The sequence below is a fragment of the Idiotropiscis lumnitzeri genome, chromosome 5 (assembly GCF_059441095.1).
Source record: "Idiotropiscis lumnitzeri isolate Australia: NSW breed Sydney's pygmy pipehorse chromosome 5, RoL_Ilum_1.0, whole genome shotgun sequence".
In the NCBI taxonomy this organism is placed as follows: domain Eukaryota; kingdom Metazoa; phylum Chordata; class Actinopteri; order Syngnathiformes; family Syngnathidae; genus Idiotropiscis; species Idiotropiscis lumnitzeri.
The window spans coordinates 3,145,075-3,166,166 of record NC_142395.1 but is presented as its reverse complement, the minus strand read 5'-3'; the positions used below and the strand labels follow the sequence as shown (position 1 = coordinate 3,166,166).

At 39.9% G+C, this 21,092-nt stretch overlaps 1 protein-coding gene across 7 annotated transcripts in view; it reads left to right on the top strand.

Moving 5' to 3' along the window:
* Positions 1-8,493: 8,493 nt before the first annotated feature.
* Positions 8,494-21,092, top strand: part of ano1a (anoctamin 1, calcium activated chloride channel a) — an 85,000-nt gene continuing 72,401 nt past the window's right edge. For 3 of the 7 annotated variants that reach the window (XM_088296586.1, XM_088296587.1, XM_088296585.1), the window contains exons 1-2: positions 9,720-9,879; positions 16,581-16,720. In XM_088296586.1, the coding sequence (XP_088152712.1) occupies positions 9,825-9,879; positions 16,581-16,720 (195 nt within the window). In that variant the 5' untranslated portion in view covers positions 9,720-9,824. Of the gene's footprint in view, positions 8,638-8,983; positions 9,138-9,718; positions 9,880-16,580; positions 16,721-21,092 lie in introns of those variants that run through there. The other 4 variants (XM_088296590.1, XM_088296592.1, XM_088296591.1 and 1 more) reach the window with 4 other exon arrangements.

Genomic DNA, 21,092 nt, shown 5'->3' with positions numbered 1-21,092 from the left:
TAGTCCACTGCAGTAACCGACACTCTCCAGTAGATGTACATAACTGGCACGTTTTTTTGCCTGGTCGTGGCAGACATTTAAGTAGTGCATTGCTGCCTCCTCCAGGTGTGATAGTATCATAGCACGCTCGTTTTATTCCGATACACCCTCTCTCTCTCTCTCTCTCTCTCTCTGTCTCTCTCTCTCTCTCTCTGTCTCTCTCTCTCTCTCTCTCGCTCGCTCTCGCTCTGTCTCACTCGCCCTCTCTCTCTTTTCTTAATTAGATTGTCAGATAATGTATGAATGGAAATGGTTATGATTTTACTAGTCTTATTTTAATTAATTTCTTTTATCAAGTAAATACAGCACTTTTATGCAACTTAAGCTGTTGTGCAGTGCTGAGTAAATAAAGAGGAGTTGAATTATAACAAAATTATGTAACATTAGAATTAAGAAACACATTTCAATGTTACTCTAGCTGTGGCTGCAACTCGGGAGAAAAACGAGCAAACAAACACACACACAAAAAAAAAACAACCCTCACCTGTTTTTTTGCTATGATTCATTCCACCCAGGGGCGCAGATATGGATTCTGGTGAAGTGGGGGGGGGGAGCCAAGTTTCTAAAAGTATAGATAAACATGATATATGTGTGTTGTGTGCGTGTATATATATATATATATATATATATATACTTATGGGCCCCGTTTTCCCATGTGTCCACATATTCAAAAGATGAATGGTCTTCAGGTACGTTGAACCATGTATGGGGATATAATATTTCACTCAACGCCACTTCCCAGTTCCCTTCGAGAGCGATGTGATGGGCCAGATTCACTCTGTATTCCGCTATCGTATTGTCTATATACACATCGGAACTTGAATTGGAGGGGAGGGTGACGTAAAAGCCACCTTCGAGATTCAGTTCCATGGTGTCAAATGTCGATAGTTCTTGTAAAAGCTTCTTATTTATAAATCCACGACTTGCGTAGCGGGGACCCAACTGTCATATTTCACAGGCCAGCCCTTCCAACGTATGAGAAACTGTTTCTGTCCGCCGACTTTACGCCGTTTGATAATCTTCTCAACATGAAAGATTTGATCCTTAGATATCGTGACTTTCTGGAGTTCATGTGCATAGAAAGATCCTCGCACGATTTCACCGTTGTAGTCTTTAAGCTTGTAAACAGGCGGAAAACGTGGTACACACTCCGCTATCATAAATAGTTCATCTGTAAAACTCTGCTCATATTTCTTGTCAAAGTCATCTCGCACTTTTGATATTCTAACATCCCCCGATTTAAATTTCATTTTTATTCCATCACTACCTACAGGTTTTAGGTTGCCATACAAGTTTTGAAAGACCTGCCAAGTACTCTCTGGAGTGACTTGATTAGGTTTCATTGTTATACTTGTATGATAACTTTCGTTGTAACTGTCGAGTAGATCTTGTAATACGTCGATATAACGACGTGTGTTCTCGGCGGTGAAATATCTCCACATTCTGGTTTTTAAAGTTCGATTAAACCTTTCGACCACCGAGGCTTCCAAATCACTGGCAGTTGCAAAATGATGAATATTGTGTTTTTACATCAACCTTTGAAAATGCTTGTTGAAAAACTCCTTCCCCTCGTCTGTTTGTAACTTTTGAGGGACGCCGCTAAGGACCGAACGAACCGATTCAAAGGCTCGAACGACTTCTGGCTTGCTCATCAAGGCACGCGCATATGCAAGCTTTGAAAACACATCGATGACCGTGAGTAAATATTTAAAGCCGTCGTTGTACCCCGCCAGAGCCTGCATGTCGCATAGATCGGCTTGAAATTTATTCATAGGTTTTGAAACAAACACTCTGTTCCTAGGGAAATGAATTTGAGCCGGTTTGTGCCAGTTGTATGCATCTTGCGGTGATAAAAAGTCCTTGACTTTATGACGCGTCACTTTTTCACCCAATTTCTCCCGTGCAGCTAAATGAAGGCGATCTACACCTCCAAAACTGGCGGGTTGAATGGGATCGTAGTAACGTTTTTTCAACCACCTCTTCACACTCATGATGGTTTATGATTTAGTTTCAATCGTCACACCAATATTTCTCTAAACACAGACACAAATGCTGCTTTTTTTTTTTTTTACAAACATCTATTTTTATTGGTTCACAGGCAAGGTAATAACTTTGTGAGTCGTGCTAATAAGATGAAACATGCTGGTGACATAAAAAAAAAAACATATGACAAGGTTAAATATGGTTACACACACACACACATGTATATAATGATATGAAATCTCTAAGTCGTAAAAAGCCTAGAAGTCATGGTTAAAACAGAAGGATTAACGTTTGCTTCCAACATATCTTCAAACATCTTCAGTTCATGTGCGACCTCCACAGGTTGTTGATGATATCTTATCACATCGTTAAACAGCGTGAGTATGGTGAGTACATGACCTACATTTATCTCATTTTCCCAATTTTCCAAAACATTTTGATACGTCTCGGAAAAACCCGACCGACTCACAGATATGACGTGTTGCAAAAAGATTCCCAAGGCGTTTGAAAAACCGTCAAAGACATGACACGCACTTTTTGCATAAACAATAAAATTTTTTCAGTGACAGGGTCTTTATCATCAACATCAGGTTTATATGTAATTGTTCTATTTATTATATCTGCCCTTCCATGGCACCTGTAGCCAAAAAACGATAACTTTCTCAACACATTACCCATTTTTATTCAAAGTTAATATTCTGGATAATATATTCTTCAAAACTATCACGCTGATCATCGTTTATCATAAGGCGGAAGTTCTCATCTTCTGCAAGTCGGGCCGGTAAGTTCTGTACGAGAGCTAACTCCACCAGTAAGATCTCTGCAACGCGTTTGACCCTTTCTTTATCCGCTTTTACAGAACACAACTCCAACAGGTAGTGAATACAAGGCAAAAACTGTTTGTTGCAAAGGATCGGTATTATACGTTCATAATGCATTCTTATATAAAATGACCCCCAAGATGAACATAGTTATGCAAACAACCCTGTCTTTTCTGATACCTTAGCAAAAAGCGATTGAGAATATAAAGAATCGCCGCTTTAATGACTATTACGAAATCCATATCAACCCACCCCTTTGGAGGATCATCCCATGACATATGTTGTACATCATCCTCAGGAATAGATGCAGGGATGGGGTTTGGTTCGGTCATAGTGTGAACCTTAGAGGAGTCCTACTCGTTGTTTGAGAACCTTTTTGACATAAGTAGGACTATCTTCTTTTTTTATCAACAAACAAGAAAGAAACATTCCTGAACAAGCTGGTTGAGCACTCACGGAGCCACACGCTGGTCTTCTGTGCGCTTGATCAAGTGAATAGCCTCAGAAACTGAAGAAAGCCATCTCTTCCCACCGTCCGGTAATAATAATAATAATAATAATAATATTCCCTTTATTAGTCCCACAATGGGGAAATTCGAGATTCGAACCCAGGCCTCCTGGGGAGACTGAGTCCTGAACGCGGCGCCTTAGACCACTCGGCCATCCTGGCAGCCATAATGTGACGCGCAGTTCGGCCGGGAAAAGAAGAGACGGACGAAGCCCCTTCTTATACAGTTCAGTCATGACGTCCCGGTATTCACCCCGTTTCTTCAGCACCTCGGCACTGTAGTCCACATAGAAGCGCAGCTTGTGACCTTGATACTCCGCAGTCCCAAGTTTCCGCGCCTCTCTTAAAATGAAATCTTTAGTTTGGAGTCTATGAAAGCGGATGATAACAGGACAAGGACGCCCATCCGGTCCCGGCTTGGGCATGGGAACACGATGCGCACTTTCCAGCTCAGGCGGAGAAGACAGACCACAATCCTTAAAGATGTGCATGATAAGCTGGGGGAAAAAAAGCCGTCTGCCGCGGACCCTCCACGGACTCCGGTAGGCCCACCAGTCAAATATTTTGACGTCTGCTTCTCCCTTCAAGGTCGGATACTTTTAGCCTCAACAGCCTGTTATCCTCGCTTAACTCCGCAGTGATAGCTTCGAGCTGCTCCAAGCGTTGGCTCACTTTGTTCGCGTTGGATTCGAGGTCGCAGATGCGTCTTCCAGCTTGCCTTCCAGAGTTGCGAACGAGGACTTAAAATCGGCTGCGAGTTGTTCCCGAAATTTTCCGAGCAATTCCGCCACATACGTTGGCGTTAATGCTCCACCGGTTTCGCCAACGCCAGCCGAGTTCTCCGTTGGCTGATCTCTCCTGCTGCCTTTGGTAGATCGCGACATCGCTCCACAAACAGTTGTGCCTCCCGAGTTCAAAAGATGTCAAAATAAGCAGATATTTGCTTATAATATGGGGTATAGACAGTTTGAATAGGCAAAACTTGACGGGAGCCCGCAACTTGCTGCCTACTCCATTGCTCACCATCGGAAGTCCACCTTTGTTCCGCTCTCTATTTTCTAAATAACTATTCTCTAATTTATTATTTCATAAATAAATCATACATTTGGTCATGAAGCTTGATTGGTAGCTGTCCTTGCTGTCATGCTCTCTTTTGAAAACGTAAAGCTCATGTAACATTAAACACACCTCCACATACCTGGTCCCGTAGGTACGAATAGGCGTGCCGTTAGCAGTGTCCATCCGGAGGCCTTCTTGTCGAACACCTGTGCCGGAAAGATGCTGCATGGAGCGCCAACGTCTGCCAGGAAGCGTCGGTCAGATATCGAATCAGTAACAAACAACAGCTTGCACCGTCGGCCAGCACCCATAGCTGCTCATGAGCTCCGGCCTTGGCATTAGGTTGACCCCTTGAAATTTCAGGGTAATCTGCATTCCTAAGGTAACTGGTCAGGAACTTTTGAAAAGTCTTCTCTTGAACACTGAATACCAAGGGTGGACTGTATATAGGTCAGGGGTGCTGATTACGTCGATCGCAAAGGTAGTATGGGTAGATCGCATGACATTAAAAAATAGACGTCAGCCTATCATTATCCGTCATGTGATTGATACAGAGCACCCAGTTAGATGACACCTGATTATTTTTTTTTTTGTGACATACGTCACCACGCATGCGCAAACAATGGTGCTAAGTGCAGCACAACTAACAAGCTAGTGAGTTGGTTACCTCCAATTTTAAGCCCTCGTTTTATTCTCTTGAACTCAAGGGGGGTATAAACATGAGTGGGGGTGCTGGACCAAGTAAGAAGACAAAAACGTATCACTTTAATACGGAATGGGAGGAGGAGTTGTTTTTCACTATGACATTTTTGAAGTGCGTTTGCCTCATCTGCCAGTCGACCATCGCAATACCAAAGAAGGGAAATGTGGAGCAGGATTTTCGGACTGTTCATGGAAAATATGATACCAACTTACCGTCGAAAAGCGAGGTGAGGAAGAGAGGAATTAAAAAGCCAGTTATCAGGACAGCAGTCATTTTTAAGACAATTTACTTGAAAAGCAAAAGCCGCCACCGAGATTGGCTACATCGACATATAGTGTACAAAAAATCCACTCTGTCTCTCTCTCTCTCTCTAAATAAATTAATATATATATATATATATATATATAAATTTGCATTTTTATAGTAGGTAGATCATTTTGCCTTGGTCATTTAATAAGTAGCTCGCATGCTGAAAAAGTGTGAGCACCCCTGATATAGGTGATGCGGGTTCAAAGGTAATATGGTCTTTTCGCCCCCAGGTGTCGGTCAGAAGCCATATGACGACATCTTTCATTAGGAACCTTTCTAACACTTAGTAAAGCTGTGTTTGCCATTTGTCATCCATCGCGCGCACCCACCTCGCAACTTCAATTTGAACGCCCTGTTACACCGATGTCCAACGGTTGTAGTTCCTTTGTCAAGCTTCCTGGAATAATGGCAAAATCAGTTTATTTGCTGCACTACAGTACCTACTGGCGGACTTTTAGCATGCTCTTTCATGTCTGCATGCTATCCTCAGTCAAGTCCGCCTTTCCGCAACAGTGTGCCGGATGGCAATACTCCCAGACAGTCAAGCGCAGTGCTCAAGAAAGTCACAATATTTATATTTTTTTTTTTCGGTGCACACACAAGGTCTGCCTTATTGTTAGGATCCCCGTCCACTTCGGAGGAAATTTAAGACTTTTAAGCGTACCTTATGGTCATGAAAATGCAGTACATTGATCTTGTCCACTACCTAATTTTCCACCCCAGTTCATTCTGTGTTTTGAAGGACTTCCAGAACTAAAAAGTATGGAGGCATGACAGTTTTGTGTCCGGCACTGTTCGCGAAATTTACTCCATACTGAATATAGTTTATGTATCCGCTTCGTGCACAAGCTCGAAGAGTAGGAAATACATGTATTGGCGTTATGTATTCTGGATATAGAAAAAATGTATCGGTATTCCATTACTGTAACAGACAGAAAGAAAATTAGATTAGATATCACATTTAATTAAAATGTGGATTCATTTTTGAGAATTACATTTTTAATATGAGGGAATGTATAATGAGAGACAGTCGAGTCCTCGCCGTGCTCGAAACCTGCTGGCTAAACAAGATTTTGCAGAATTAAGTGGTCAACTGGTCACAAACCTAAATGGTCATCTCACGTATTGGCCTCTGTTGCTCAACAATTAAATGACTGTGACAGGTAAGGGCTGGCTAAATACGTTATGTGTCACTTTCAAAATTGACTCAAAGGGATTATTTTACCTGTGACAAAGTGATCTGAACAAATTCAAACAAAGTCGGCGTTTGGTACGTTGGCTCTGTTTATTGCAGCCAGCCACCGTATTCGTCTTTCACTTTTTTTTTCTGGGCCTGAAATCTCCCTGATTTGTGATCACTTTTGGGAGTCTGTAGAATTCCTTGACCAGCCAAAAACAACACATATAGCAGGCATGGAAAATGTCCTTCTTGCAAAAACAAATGAAGCGGTAGCGGAACATGACATCCAAAATGGACAAAGGCAGTGCATTCTAGGTGATCCTGAGACCTCAAAACTGTCTATACACACCACTACCGCCCACAATGAGTGTGTATTATTTTTTATTTTTAAAAACAAGAGAACCTCTCAAGACAGTGAAGTCATGAAATCACCTTTTTTCCCTCAGCTCCCCTACATATTGGTCAAGCCCCATTTATGCCTTGGAGAAAAAAAAATCCTGGCGCCGTGCCTGGTTTTGATAGCTACTGTTAAGTTTCTGTTCTCCCTTTTCATGGTGGTTTAAAAGTGAAATCAGAATTTATTTAAAAAGATTAATAATGACAATAAGAAACTTTGAACATTGCTTAAAACTACCAGAAAAATAATTTGACAGAAAACTCTCTATTCTAATTCACTCATGAATTTTATTGAGGTTTTGGGTGTGGTTAGTAAAATGACACCGAGGGCTTGCCCTTAGTCAGAGGAACAATGGACATGATCAGTTTAACTCATGCAACTACAGAACTCATTCCCTTCATACCAAAACCAGGCGTTACTTTCAGCAACGGGAAACCTTGAATCAACCAACGTCCACAGTGACACTCAGGAGTGAAATATTTTGCAAACAGTACTCCTTGTTTTTGCCTCTGCATGAGGAGGCACAGACAGTAAACATTGGTGCTGTGCTCTGAGTCACTGTTGATGAAGGCTCGGCTGATAGCGTCATTCAGGTTGGTTCACTTTGCCCGAATTCACTGACTCTTCAAGTTTGCTTAAGCAATTATTTAAGACGCAGTCAGTGTACTAGTATGCACACATTGATAGATGATTAATATTTTATATATCCATCATCTATCTCAGCCCGCAACTAGTCGCCAGTCATATTTAGGGATTACAATACAGATTTACGTAAATTCTGTCACATGTGCATTCACATTGTCATTGAGTGAGAATTTAATATAGATTTCCATCCATCCATTTTTAACACTGCTTATCCTGGTCAGGGTCACGGAAGCCAATCCCACATGACTATGGGCTAAAGGCGGGCTCCACCCTGAGCTGGTCGCCAGTCGGTTGCGAGGCATATATAGAGACGTACAACCAATTTCACTCACATTCACACCGTCACTGAGTCAGAAGTCAACCCATCCTGCCTGTGCACAAGTCAGGCAAGTGTACTTCGAGGTACGGACAGACAGACAGACAGACAGACAGACAGACAGACAGACAGATAGATAGATAGATAGATGATAGATAGATAGATAGATAGATAGATAGATAGATAGATAGATAGATAGATAGATGTGAAATGTCTACCTGTCTGGCTTTCAGTGATTTCAGTAGGATCTATGTATCTTGGAAAATGACAACACGTAAAACAAGTTCAAACACGTCTGTCTAGGAATGTCTATCACACTAAGGGCGTTCGGTTTCTGCAAGGTTGACATCAAGTTACAATATAAAATTGTAACATTTTGTCAAACAACCAACAACATTTACACATGCGCATATCTTATTTTATAGGTGCAGTTTAGAATGAGTTTTACGAATGTAGTTTAATTTTTGGGCAATTATCCTCTGCTTCTGGCCAATCGGCTACTCGTAGACAATGTGCTGTACATGTGTGGGAGGAGAAACTTTACCTGGGGAGTTAAAAAAAACACTTCCTCCTCCACCCTGTCTGTTTCAAGTCTGAGGGAAGATTTACAGGCAGTAACTGCAAATATTCTGTGAAGTTTTCCAAACATTCGGAATCTCTCTTACGCGGGTGAAAAGGTAAAGTCCTGTTTACGAGGAACTTATATTTCTGTTTTCATCACACTTAAATATCGCAGCCTCGGATCCATGAATCGTAATGTAATTTCCTGTATGTTCTGCCAAAATTTGATGATGCCACAAAAAAAATCTAAACAATTGGAAACGCGTTTTATCTCCTTATTAGAGACCCGAATGTCTCCGCAGTGAGCATTACATTGCCACAAGAGCAATCACACGCACACACACAAAGACTTTTCTGTACCCTCGCCTTTCTTCCCCCTGTACATATTGTTAGGACAAAGAAATGAAATGTTACAATAGTGACCATTAGTTACAATTTTGGTTTGGAAGTTTATTTTATTTCTGCAGAACCTTTATTTTCAATCGCCCACTGCTTGGTTGCAATCCCTTCACAGTGACCACTCACGTGGAGGTATCATGTCTCGCGGATCGTTAAAATGCTTTTTCTGGATGTATAGTCGACGTGACAGCTTTTACATCTTGATGTTGAAACATTGGTACGTAGTGATGGTGCTTTCTTCGCTCCTTTATTCCCTTTTGCAAGCCGCTGCTGGACTGTTGATGCTTCCGCACGCACTGCAACGTTCCGTCAAAATGTCAAATACGAAATAATATCGTCCGTAATACAAGAAACAGGCTGGTTTCCAATGCCAAAATAGCATTTTACCCGAGTGGTTGAGGGGTGTATTTGTCGGTGAATGTACAAGAGCCAAAGCATATATGCGAATTAAAGGCTTGTTACTTTAAAATAAGCATTTATTAAAACCCCGCGACACATATTAACTGATCGCTTTGTAATTATTTATTCATTATTCGTCTTATATTCTTCGAGTATCATCTTTTTTAAGACGAAGCTTCACGGCATGCAGTGTGTAGAGTTTGTGGATATAAGGCAAATTCTCCTTATGTCTTTTTCTGATATTCTTTAAATGGCTACATATGTTGATATTGTTATTGTTTATTATTATTATTATTATTGACATCATTATTATTATTTTAACGTGAGTCGTTTGACAGCCTTGTTTTCGCCACGCAAAATAGTGAGGGGCACCCGGTCACGCACGTCTAAGCAAAACGCAGGCGGTTAAAAACCTGATGGCACACGTACTGATTACACATTACAGTTGAGGAATAGATCTAGTCGGAGGCTTTGTAGTAAGCTGGGTGAGGCGGTTTTACACGCAATGGAGTGCCAAGCGGATGGGAATTTAATTCGCCAAGACACAATAGAGGAGACTGGTAATAGCGCATTTTTACTGCTTCTCTGTGCGTGCATATGCGTGAGATGGCGATTCATTTGCTTACGAAATGATGTAGTTCCCTCTATCTTGAGATCCTTATCAACATCGACTATGGGCTACTAATTGTACACCAGGTCCTTTCAACCACATCTTTAATGCCACACAAATGCACTTATTTGGGCACAGTATCGAATTGGCCAACAGAAAATACACTTATTTGGTCACAGTAGGAATTTGGCCAGGAAAAAAAATAGATTTCATTCATTTGATAGCGGGAGTAAGCCGACAGTGGGACTGCGCACGCACATACGCACATTTACAGTAACAGTTTTGAGTACAGTACAAACACATTTTGTGATTGGTTTCTATCCACCATGTTAAACTAGGAGTCTACTCAGGACATACAAATGGCTTGACCAGGTTTCTTGTCTGTTTTCATCATCCTGCTGAGGATGAATTTAGACCTCATTGATGTATGGCATTGTTATTTTTGTTTAACGAAATAACTAATGTGGGCGGCACGGTGGACGACTGGTTAGCACGATGCCCTCACAGTGAGAGACAGCATCGGGCGTGGGTTCAATCCCAGCTCCGGCCATCCTGTGCGGAGTTTGCATGTTCTCCCCGTGCCTGCGAGGGTTTCCTCCGGGTACTCCGGTTTCCTCCCACATTCCAAAGACATGCATGGCAGGCCGATTGAACACTCTAAATTGCCCCTAGGTATGAGTGTGAGTGCGGATGGTTGTTCGTCTCTGTGTGCCCTGCAATTGGCTGGCAACCAGTTTAGGGTGTCCCCCGCCTACTGCCCGAAGATAGCTGGGATAGGCTCCAGCACCCCCCGCGACCCTAGTGAGGAGAAGCGGTACAGATGATGGATGGATGGATGGAAATAACTAATGTAATAGCTAAAACTAGAATTGATAAAACATTTTCTTTAATGAAATACAGTAAAACCGAAAATGCCTCTCTTAAAAAAACGACTCACTAGAACTACATTTTACATTAAAGTTTAAGTAATCATAAGTATGGTGAAAATGTCCTTCATTTTTGTCTTTGGCAACCAATTTTATATACAAACCTTTTGGTTGATTTTGAATGTATTTATTTTGAGGGGCACCAGTGGGCGACTGGTTAGCACGTTGGTCGCACAGCGCGAGGTGCAGAGTTCGATTCCGACTCTGGCCTTCCTGTGTGGAGTTTTCATGTTCTCCAGGTAGGCTCATTGAACACTCTAAATTGTCCCTCGGTATTAGCGTGAGCATGGATGGTTGTACGTCTTTGTGTGCCCTGTGATTGGCTGGCAACCAGTTCAGGGTGTACCCCGCCCGCTTCCCGGAGACAGCTGGGATAGGCTCCAGCAGGCCCGCAACCCTCGTGAGGAGAAGTGGAACAGATAATGGATGGATGGATTTCTGCTTGGCTATTATCTGGAGGAGGAGAAAGTTGTCTAAGAGTTGGAGGCCACTTGTAGTCTGTTGCACAGAATCAATGTCACCAAGCAGCAGCCAATAAAAAAGTGTCAGCATATGACGTAACTCTGAGGAAAGGAGTTTTCATGTGGTTTCGTCTGGAATGGGGCTGTCAGTGCACGATATGTGACCCCTGCATGATGCGAGTCGTCCATGTGCAGGTCATCCATCTTTGATCGCTTTGAACTACAGCAACTACAATAGGACTTAACACATAGGTCGTGATGCCTCTCCAAAATCTGTGGTACGCATTTGTAGAACACTAATAAAGAATGACATATGGAATACTTTAATATTGTCTTGCTCTGGTAGAAAAGTGTTTTAAACTTGTTTTCCTTACATCTATACACTGCAGGCTACTATCTCTCGATCGGTTGGTCTGTCTGTCTAGCAATAGAGCTTTAGTGTACTCATTTAATTGAACTTAATTTTTAAAGATAATGGGAAAGCTCCTCATAAGAATCGAGTAGTACGTCCATACATCCATCCATTACGTGAGCCGGTTCTCCTCACAAGGGTTGCGGGCGTGCTTGAGCCCATCCCAGCCATCTTCGGGCTGTAGCAGGGGACACCCCGTACTGGTTGCCAGCCAATCGCAGGGCACACAAAGACAAAAAACGATTGACGCTCACAAATACAATGGGGGCAATTCAGAGTGTCCAATCAACCTACCATGCGTGTTTTTGGAATGTGGGAGGGAACCGGAGAAATCCAGAGAAAACCCATGCGGGCATGGGGAGGACATGCAAACACCACACAGGAAAGCCGGAACCAAAGAAAAAAAAAACCTGCACCCCCTGTACTCATTAGTACATATATATATATATATATATATATATATATATATATATGTATATATATATATATATATATATGTGTGTGTGTGTGTGTGTATTATATATATATATTAATCAAACATTGTCATTTAAAACATTATATTAAAAAAAACATTATATTAAAAAAAGTAACTATTGCATCACTGAAAGTTTTATCAATTAATAGTGAAATTGTAACGTTGACTTCCCTAATATTTGGATGACTACTGGTTCCATGCTATTGTAGTTCTTTGTCAAACAACATGATGAAACCAATCCAATATTAGCTTCAAGTAATTGGATTTAACTGACAAAGTTTAAGGGCAGAATGCCAGTTCAAATAATATGTAAATTCTGTGTGGAACAATTATAGATGAATGATTCTGATGGCAAATTGAATGCATAAAGATATCACAATGAGTTCCACATACTCATTATGCAGCAGTCACAGCCATTTCCCCATTGTGTACAGCATCTGTTCACAGTTTGTGGAAGCTGAAAACCTTAATTTGTTACATTTTCTCATATTCACAAAAAATGTAAAAATAAAGGCACTGCCAGGGATTTGGGCTTCTACTGATTATACTATATTATCTATACTGACAATAATACATATTAAACACAAGATTATACACTGCCATAATCCTAACTAAAATAAGGCACAAATTTAGATAGTTATTGGGCGCGAGCATGGGGATGTTCATCTCCACACTCCATGTGGACGTGCGAAATGCTTGTACATAGAAAATGGGGTTCCCCATGGGTAGGTTAATCTCCTTTTAACTGTCTGTCCTGTCTTGGAATGTGGCAGTCTTTAACCCTTAATCCTGACCCCAGACAGGAGTGCGTCGTCGTGCATTCTCATGGTCTGAATTAAAAGATGGGGTCTGCAAATTTCTGCCGAAGACTTGCAAACCTAACCACCTGGTGCATCATGGTTGCTACAGTGCACATGATTTAAAGAGCAATTTTCTTCTTGATGCAACGGTTTCTCGGGTGGAATAGCCCATCAAGGTTTAGAATGCTCTCTGCTACTCCCCTCCATTGACTTGTATTTCTTGGTTACTTGTTTTACAACAAGTAAACTTCCTCTGAATCCAAAATGGTTGACAGAAGGTCACACTTGTTGAGCGCTACTTAAATATCCATTCAATCCTTCTATTCCAAGAGATCCCTTGAGGTAAAAAGAAAATATGCCAATGTGCACAAACACCCAAGAAACATTATACTTCTTTTTAGTTTGAACATTTTATTTCAAATAACTAGTAAAGTGGGTTTCCCCTTGAGCCCAACAATGCGGACATCATGTCATTGGTTTGTATAGTTCCAGTACATATCAGGTAGCTGTCTTACTTTGTAATTGGATGCATTTATGGTACATTTATAGGTCAATTATTTAAAATTTAGTTATTTGCACCGGTTATTTGTAGTTTATGATAGTAACACCATTATGTTGCCATATTCAGAAGACCGCGAGTGTAGCAAAGAATAGGGGATGAGTATAGAGTGCTCCAGGAAATTTTCCATGTCTCCAGTGATAAGTATTGTGATGGCAGTGATGAAAAGTGGTCATAGACCGATATGCTTTTTCCAGGGCCGATACTGATCGTAATAGTAATGGAGGACAATAACCTATATGTCAAGCCGATATGCATTGGTTGAAAAAAGGGGTAAATTATGTCAAAACGTTGAAAAATAAAAACCCAAAATCTTGACTTAGTTTAAATGCCTTTAAGCTTATGTTTATTCAACAACTTTAATGATTTACAACATGTTAAAGCTTTTTTTAGATCTTAGAAAATAGAAAACTTAATTTCAAAAGTCTAACAAAAAGTGCACAGAGCTCCCAGGCTCAGCTGCGGCAAATAGTTTTGTATTAGTTGTGAGTTGTAGTAGACTGACATTAATTAAAAAGACAAAAGAATAGGTCCTTACAATGTTATGATGTTTGAAAGTGTGCTACTGTATGTTTTGGAGCATAAAAACAAAGATGTCTGTAATGTCCTGAAGATATATAATTTCCCCCCCAAAAAGTTTATATTTGTTTTTCTCAGACCCTAAGAAGATTAAAAACTAATGAAGAAAAAATATTGGTTCAGGCTTTCATAATTCATGCACCTGCGGGCTAATTATCAGCATGTCTGAACAGTTCCGTTTACTGAACGTGAGAAAGTTGTCTTGTTCTATTCCCTCTTTAGGAGAACTGGGGTGTTGTCGCCTCCAGTGTCCAAAAGCAGAGTGGGACCTTTTGACTCCTGGGTCTTCCGATAGCTTCTGTTTGTAGCGGGTGAGGGAGAGTCAAAGGAATTTGCATGTGTTGTTGGGTCATATCTGTTACACTGAAAAGAAAAACAACAAATGTTCATAAGAAAGCCTTACACATTATTGAGGTATGAACGATGGCGATGAAGAGTTTCTTTTTCCATGCCTCCTCACTCGGGGTTGTACTTGTCCCATGTTCCTGTGGAGGTGACTGAAAACTAACCTGGGGAGCTGGAACGTGGAAATTGAATATTGAGGAAAGAATAACACCAATTTAATCTATACGCATTTGTTTTCCAGTGAGCTTGTACAGCATCAATTTGTATGCTCTGCAGAAAGTGAAAGAAAATATCTTATTGACAAATTAAGAAATTGAACTTTTTCTTGGGCTCAGCATGGTCATGGGTGCCCTCAGAAGTCAAGTTCAGCATGGGAAGTCACTGGCCACATCTCACCAAAAGCAAAAATGCAAAGAGATGCCACGATACTGCATGCATACAGAAGATCAAATGCAGCTGCATGTGTGCCCTGAATGCTTTGCCTACTCCTGACATCTTATGATTGATGAATTGATACAGACAGTGGTTTAGTTGAAAGAAATATTGAGAGACCTTTCCATGATGCAGATATTCAGAAATGCGGTGACTATCTGTTCTTGTTGCTGAAATACTAGTCCTGCACACTTGAAAAAGTATGGGCGATCACAAAATTGTTCTTGACAATCAGACAAAAGAATTAAGCCCTTACAATGTTAAGATGTTTGAAAGTGTGCTACAGTATGTGTTGGAGCATAAAAACAAAGATGACTGTAATGACCTGAAGATATATAATTTTTGGAAAAAAAAGTTAACATTTGTTTTTCTCAGGCCCTAAGAAGATTGAAAACACATGAAGAAAAAATATTGGTTCAGGCTTTCATAATTCATGCACCTGCGGGCTAATTATCAGCATGTCTGAACAGTTACGTTTACTGAATGTGAGAAAGTTGTCTTGTTCTATTCCCTCTTTAGGACAACTGGGGTGTTGTTGCTTCCCGTGTCCGAAAGCAGAGTGGGACCTTTTAACTCTTGGGTCTTCAGATAGATTGTGTTTGAAGCGGATGAGGGAGATTTAAAGGGATTTGCATGTGTTGCTGGGTCACATTTGTTACACCGAAAAGAAAAACAACAAATGTTCATCAGAAAGCCATACACATTATTAGAATAGTGCAGAGGGACACACTCTGGCACATATGTTGTTATACGCTCATACGCATAATCAATATTTCGTTGCATCACACTCAATAAAGGACATCTTATCTTATCTTATCTTAATCTGATACATTTCATAAATTACAGCATTTGAGCAATTTACTGAACTATAGCGGATTTTCTTTTTTATTTTATGTACTTTTGAACACAGTAAGTGATTCACACATTTTCAGGTCAGTTCCGAAATTATTCCACAAATCAGGACTCTTACAAAACGCGTTTTTGCTTAATCATTGTTCTTATTTTGGATTTTTTTTTAAAACTTGTACCCCATAAGTCTTAGCTACTCTAATTCTAATTCGAGTGGATTGTTGCAGATCAGTTTATTGTGTATGTTGTAAATTTGTCAACCAGATACCCCAAAAAGTGTGTTTAATTTCATAAATAGTGTATTTATTGATTCAGTATACTTTGAAAAATTAATAATTCTAATTGCTCTTTGTTGTAGCTTGAAAACAGGGACAGTATTTGTTTTATAGGTGTTTCCCCATATTTTCACACAATAGGTGATAGCTCATAATATCCATTTATCCATTCTCTTCCACTTATCCCAGGATGGATTGCGGAGGCTGCAGCTTCAGCAGGGAAGCCGGAGTCTATAGTTGCAGGTAGTTGCATGAGGGATCTCAGTGTACGATTTGGAATTTAAATCCAGTTTCACCAGCTCCAATTTAGAAAAAGGAGTGAGGGGAAAGAGGATGCTTCCTGTGTGTTGTTGGAGCATATTTTGTTACAATTGCCTTGCCTTTGCTTTGAGACCTGAACCTATGAAAAGACAGCAGTGAATTTCTGTGTCTGTTTTTTCAAGCGGTATTAATTTGCTTCACTATTGTTGGGAATATTGAAAGGAAATATTGTTTGAAGAGCTTTGATTTTAAATCCATCTCCATGTTCCTTTCTAAGGTTCTTCTACACTGAGGACAGTCAGCCCCAAAGTTGAGGAGCTCTGCATTATGCGGAGGACTGACAACTATTCTCCAGTTTCAAGTGAGGAGAAGAACCTTGATATGGACAACACCAAGGCTCGGAATGACGACTCCATAGTAGGAAACTTCTTACGTGATTAGGAAACTACACAGTGTTGGGAGTAACGCGTTACTTTTGTAACGCGGTGCAGTAATATATTACATATTGGCAGTAACCAAGTAATATAATGAGTACTCTCAATTTTTTGTTATATTACGGTTACTGAGTTTAGTAACACGTTTCAAATTTCGGGATCTCAACACAAATTTTATTCAATATTTTGAAAGGAAGTGCAGCTGATCTCCTCACTTACTGTGTAAGCTATGAAGTGAAACAATGATCACAATCAGTTCCTTGACTCCCTGCGAATGTAATGCCTGCAAAGTTGAGTGGGTTGTCTGTTGGAACTCTCTTTAAAGCATTTTGTTCGTGTTCACATGATGATCAGCTGATTTAATGGCTGGGAAGGTATTGTTTGTGACAATAATCTCATTCATGGTTTCAAAAAATAAAATGCAAAACATATACTCAAAATACAAATAGGGATAAAACTAAATAAAGAGCAGCGAATACTAAAGATAAAGATGTCCTTTAATAGTCCCACAATGGGGAAATTTGCAGTGTTACAGCAGCAAAGATATAGATCACACAGAGGCGGTGGCGTTATGTAGCCTTTAATGTATACATTTTGCATTTCCCTTTCAAAGTGTTAAAATCATTATTAAATCAATTAAACTGATTTAAAAAAAGTAACTTATAATTAAATTAAAGGGATGATGGACTGACATTTATATTAGCACTTATATAATAGGTTTGCATGTAAAATTGACATCAATACTATAATGATGACTGTGGTAAAGAGGTGAAGAAACTGATCCAAGATGGTTGGACTGGGTGGAGGAAAGTGTTTCTTCTCGAGTGGAGGGGAAGGTTGGGAAGACAACGGTCAGGTCAGCAATGATGTATAGCTTAGAAACAGCGGCACTGAAGAGACAACAGGAAGTCGACCCGGAGGTGGCACAAATTAACATGTTGAAGTTCTCTTTAGGAGGGAACAGGTTTGGCAGGATTCAACTTAAGCTCGTCAGATAGGTAGCAAAGGTAAGATGTTTTGGAGACAAAGTTAGAGGAAGAAGACATTACTGATTGGACACATCCAAAGGAGAGATAATGAGGAGGGTTGATTTTAGGAAAACCACTAATCGTAACGATACTGCTTATTGATTAGATGCCTTAACAGTATTCTTATCCGTCCCCTTTTTTTAATTTAGAAAAGCACCAAAAGCAAAAAAATTGAACCAGAACTAACACTTTTTGAAAAATAAATACACATGGCTTGCAGGTACAATGACATTGACGTATGTAAAACACATCAATGAACAATAATATAGGAGGGAAATAAATTATTTGACCTAATCACTCTTATGTTAAACATTCAAACAATTACTTAGTATAAAAAAGAACTATAGGCAAAAAGCCTGAAACATGCTCTTGAGCTGAAAAAGCACTACAGTGAGGTAAGATGCACATTTTCTGTTTTTTATGCTTGCCTGAGTTGCCCCTTTATGAAAGTGTGCAATTGCCAAAAGTGAAGTAAACATTTTTAACTGGCAAATATGTTAATATGTGTACATATGGTCGAATCCGTGGCGTGCTGGCGATAGAGAACCGAACGGCAGCTGGTCGAACCGTGTGACGGCGAACTCCCCGCCCCGCCTGCATCCTTAGTTAAACGGATCATTCCATTCTATGCCTGAAATGAAATTATTTATCTAGATAAGATACTCAGAATTTGTGTTTTCTGAAAAAACTGAAAAAATGCTGAAGGCCACTAATTTAAGAGTATGACAATACGCCATTCAAAGTATTTTACATGATACAATGCAATACAATATTCATTTAGCACATTTCTTAACAGCTGGATCTGTAACAGAGCACTTTCCATGAGTTAATCATCTAAATATTGATATTTCTTGTTCAGTTTTTTTTCCCCATTTATCATCTCATGTTACATATTATGGAAATAAAGATGCATTTATAATTTTCTGTTGTATTTCAGTGATGTCAAAAAATTTATTTGTTACTAAAAACAGAAAGCTATTGAATGCAAATTAATCAGGCTAGATATTAAAAACTCTTTACACTTTTTCTTTTTACATTATTTTTCATCCATCATAATGGTTAGCACTTCAAGCGAGTATTTTGATAACTGCTGCACAATTAAAAATAAAGACAAAAGTGCAGCTCGCTGTGAAACGACATCTTATCGATGGCCAGAGCCTCATTTAAAAACATTTGCAATAGAAATGAAAGAATCAAAACCATGCATGTATACAATTTACGATTCTGAGGATACCTATATATTATACAAATTATATGACAACTGATACACAAAAAATGTCAATTTTTCAAAGATGTCAAATGGCTAGCGTATGGCCTTTTTGCAGTTTAGTCTAGTTCAGAGCGGTGGTGATTTGGTCTCGGGCTGAGTCAGCATGGTCAATTTCAGACATTTGGACAGTTAGTGTTCTGTTTCTCCCTTCCTTCACATGTGTTTGCCCTTCCGGCTAAGAAAAATGGTTTACGTAAACGTCACTCAGAGGAGAGCGGAGTTTTTTTTTTTTTTTAACTCCATTCAAAAAGAAAATGATGCAAGCTGGTTAACGCCTCTATATGTAGAGTAGAAAACAATACACTAAATCACAATCGAGAATGATTCCAACCACTTAAGAAGTGCTCACTACGAAGCACTGCTGTCTTGATTAGCTTCCATTCCGAACCGCCCGGTTCCGCTCGTTTCACTCTATTTACCCAATTTCTCCGATGTTCAGGGTCCACGAAGTAACATGAAATGATAACTTAGTTTCCATCATGTTATAGTTGGAATATCCTATGACAAAATTCAACCCATCAAAACATTCAGTACAGCTAGCTTTCATAGCTGGGCAGCTTTCCATAACCACGTGAGCAGTAGGGTGACAGGCTGCATTCTCCCCCCCCTGGCATGGTGACAAGCCTCCTGTCTTCTGCAAAGGCTGAGTGAGACAAGCAATGACACTGATTCATTTTTCACGAAAATTATTCACGCTCATGTTACTATTTTTTTCTTTCTTCTGCTTATTATTCTCCCACTCTTTTCTATCACATTTTTTTACTTGATTCTGAATTATATTTATATATATCTATATATATATATATATATATGAGTTTCTTCTTTCAACCCAAATATGAAGCAGTTTTGAAATAGAGGATGTATTTGTTGCGAAAACATTGATGACATTCTCAGACATAATCTGGGTCAGAAAGTGTTACATCACATTGGCTAGGAGCAGAAAAACATGAAACACTAAAATAAATACATCCATTTTCTCGCCAACTTATCCTGTCCAGGACAAATCCTATCTTGGGGAAAGGGGGATATACCCTGGACTGGTCAGCGATCAATCACAGGGTAGCTCTAGAGAAAAAGAACCTTTCACTCACTCACTCACTCACTCACTCACTCACTCACTCACTCACTCACTCACTCACAGGCAGTTAGTAGAAAATGAATCTGTCTTCAAGTCAGGTGACTGAACTACTTGACCATCAGTGACCTAATAGTCGAAATAGAGAGTAACAACAGTCAAGTAAAAATATAGCTCATAAATTCTAACAAAAATGAAAATTCAGTATTTGGGAAGATATCTGTTCATAATAAATCTCAAGTTCATGGTGCATAACTGCCACTTAAAATGCACAATGCCCCTGCAGATTGTACCATTCACAGTCACTGTTATTGATCAATCATTAGATATCAGAATCAATTTAATTGGCCAAGAACGTGAAAAACAAAACAAAAAACACAAATAATTTGTCGCTGGTAGTTGATGTCACTCTAGGTCTGTCAAAAACAGCGTCATTGTGACTTTTACTTGAGTAGAGTTTACCATGTTATGACTTGTCTCATATGGGAAAAAAATTGAAAAATATATATAACGAGCACAAATTCCAGTAATAGATTCTTGTGTTTTATATGTTTTGTGCTTGGAAGTCTCATTTATGATTTACTCCTAAAAGTGCCAACTTTTGCATTATTTTCATCCATCCGTCCATTATCTGTACCGCTTCTCCTCACTAGGGTTGCGGGGGACGCTGAAGCCGATCCCAGCTGTCTTTGGGCAGCAAGCGGGGGACACCCTGAACTGTTTGCCAGCCAATCACAGGGTACACATAAATGAACAACCATCCATGCTCACATTCATACCTAAGAGCAATTTAGAGTGTCCAATCAACCTGCCATGCATGTTTTTTGGAATGTGGGAGGCTGCTCCGGCCTCCCACATGGAGTTTGCATGTCCTCTCTGTGCGTTGGTTTCCTCCGAGTACTCCGGTTTCCTCCCACATTCCAAAAACATGCGTGCCAGGTTGATTGGACACACTAAATTGCCCCTAGGTATGAGTGTGAGC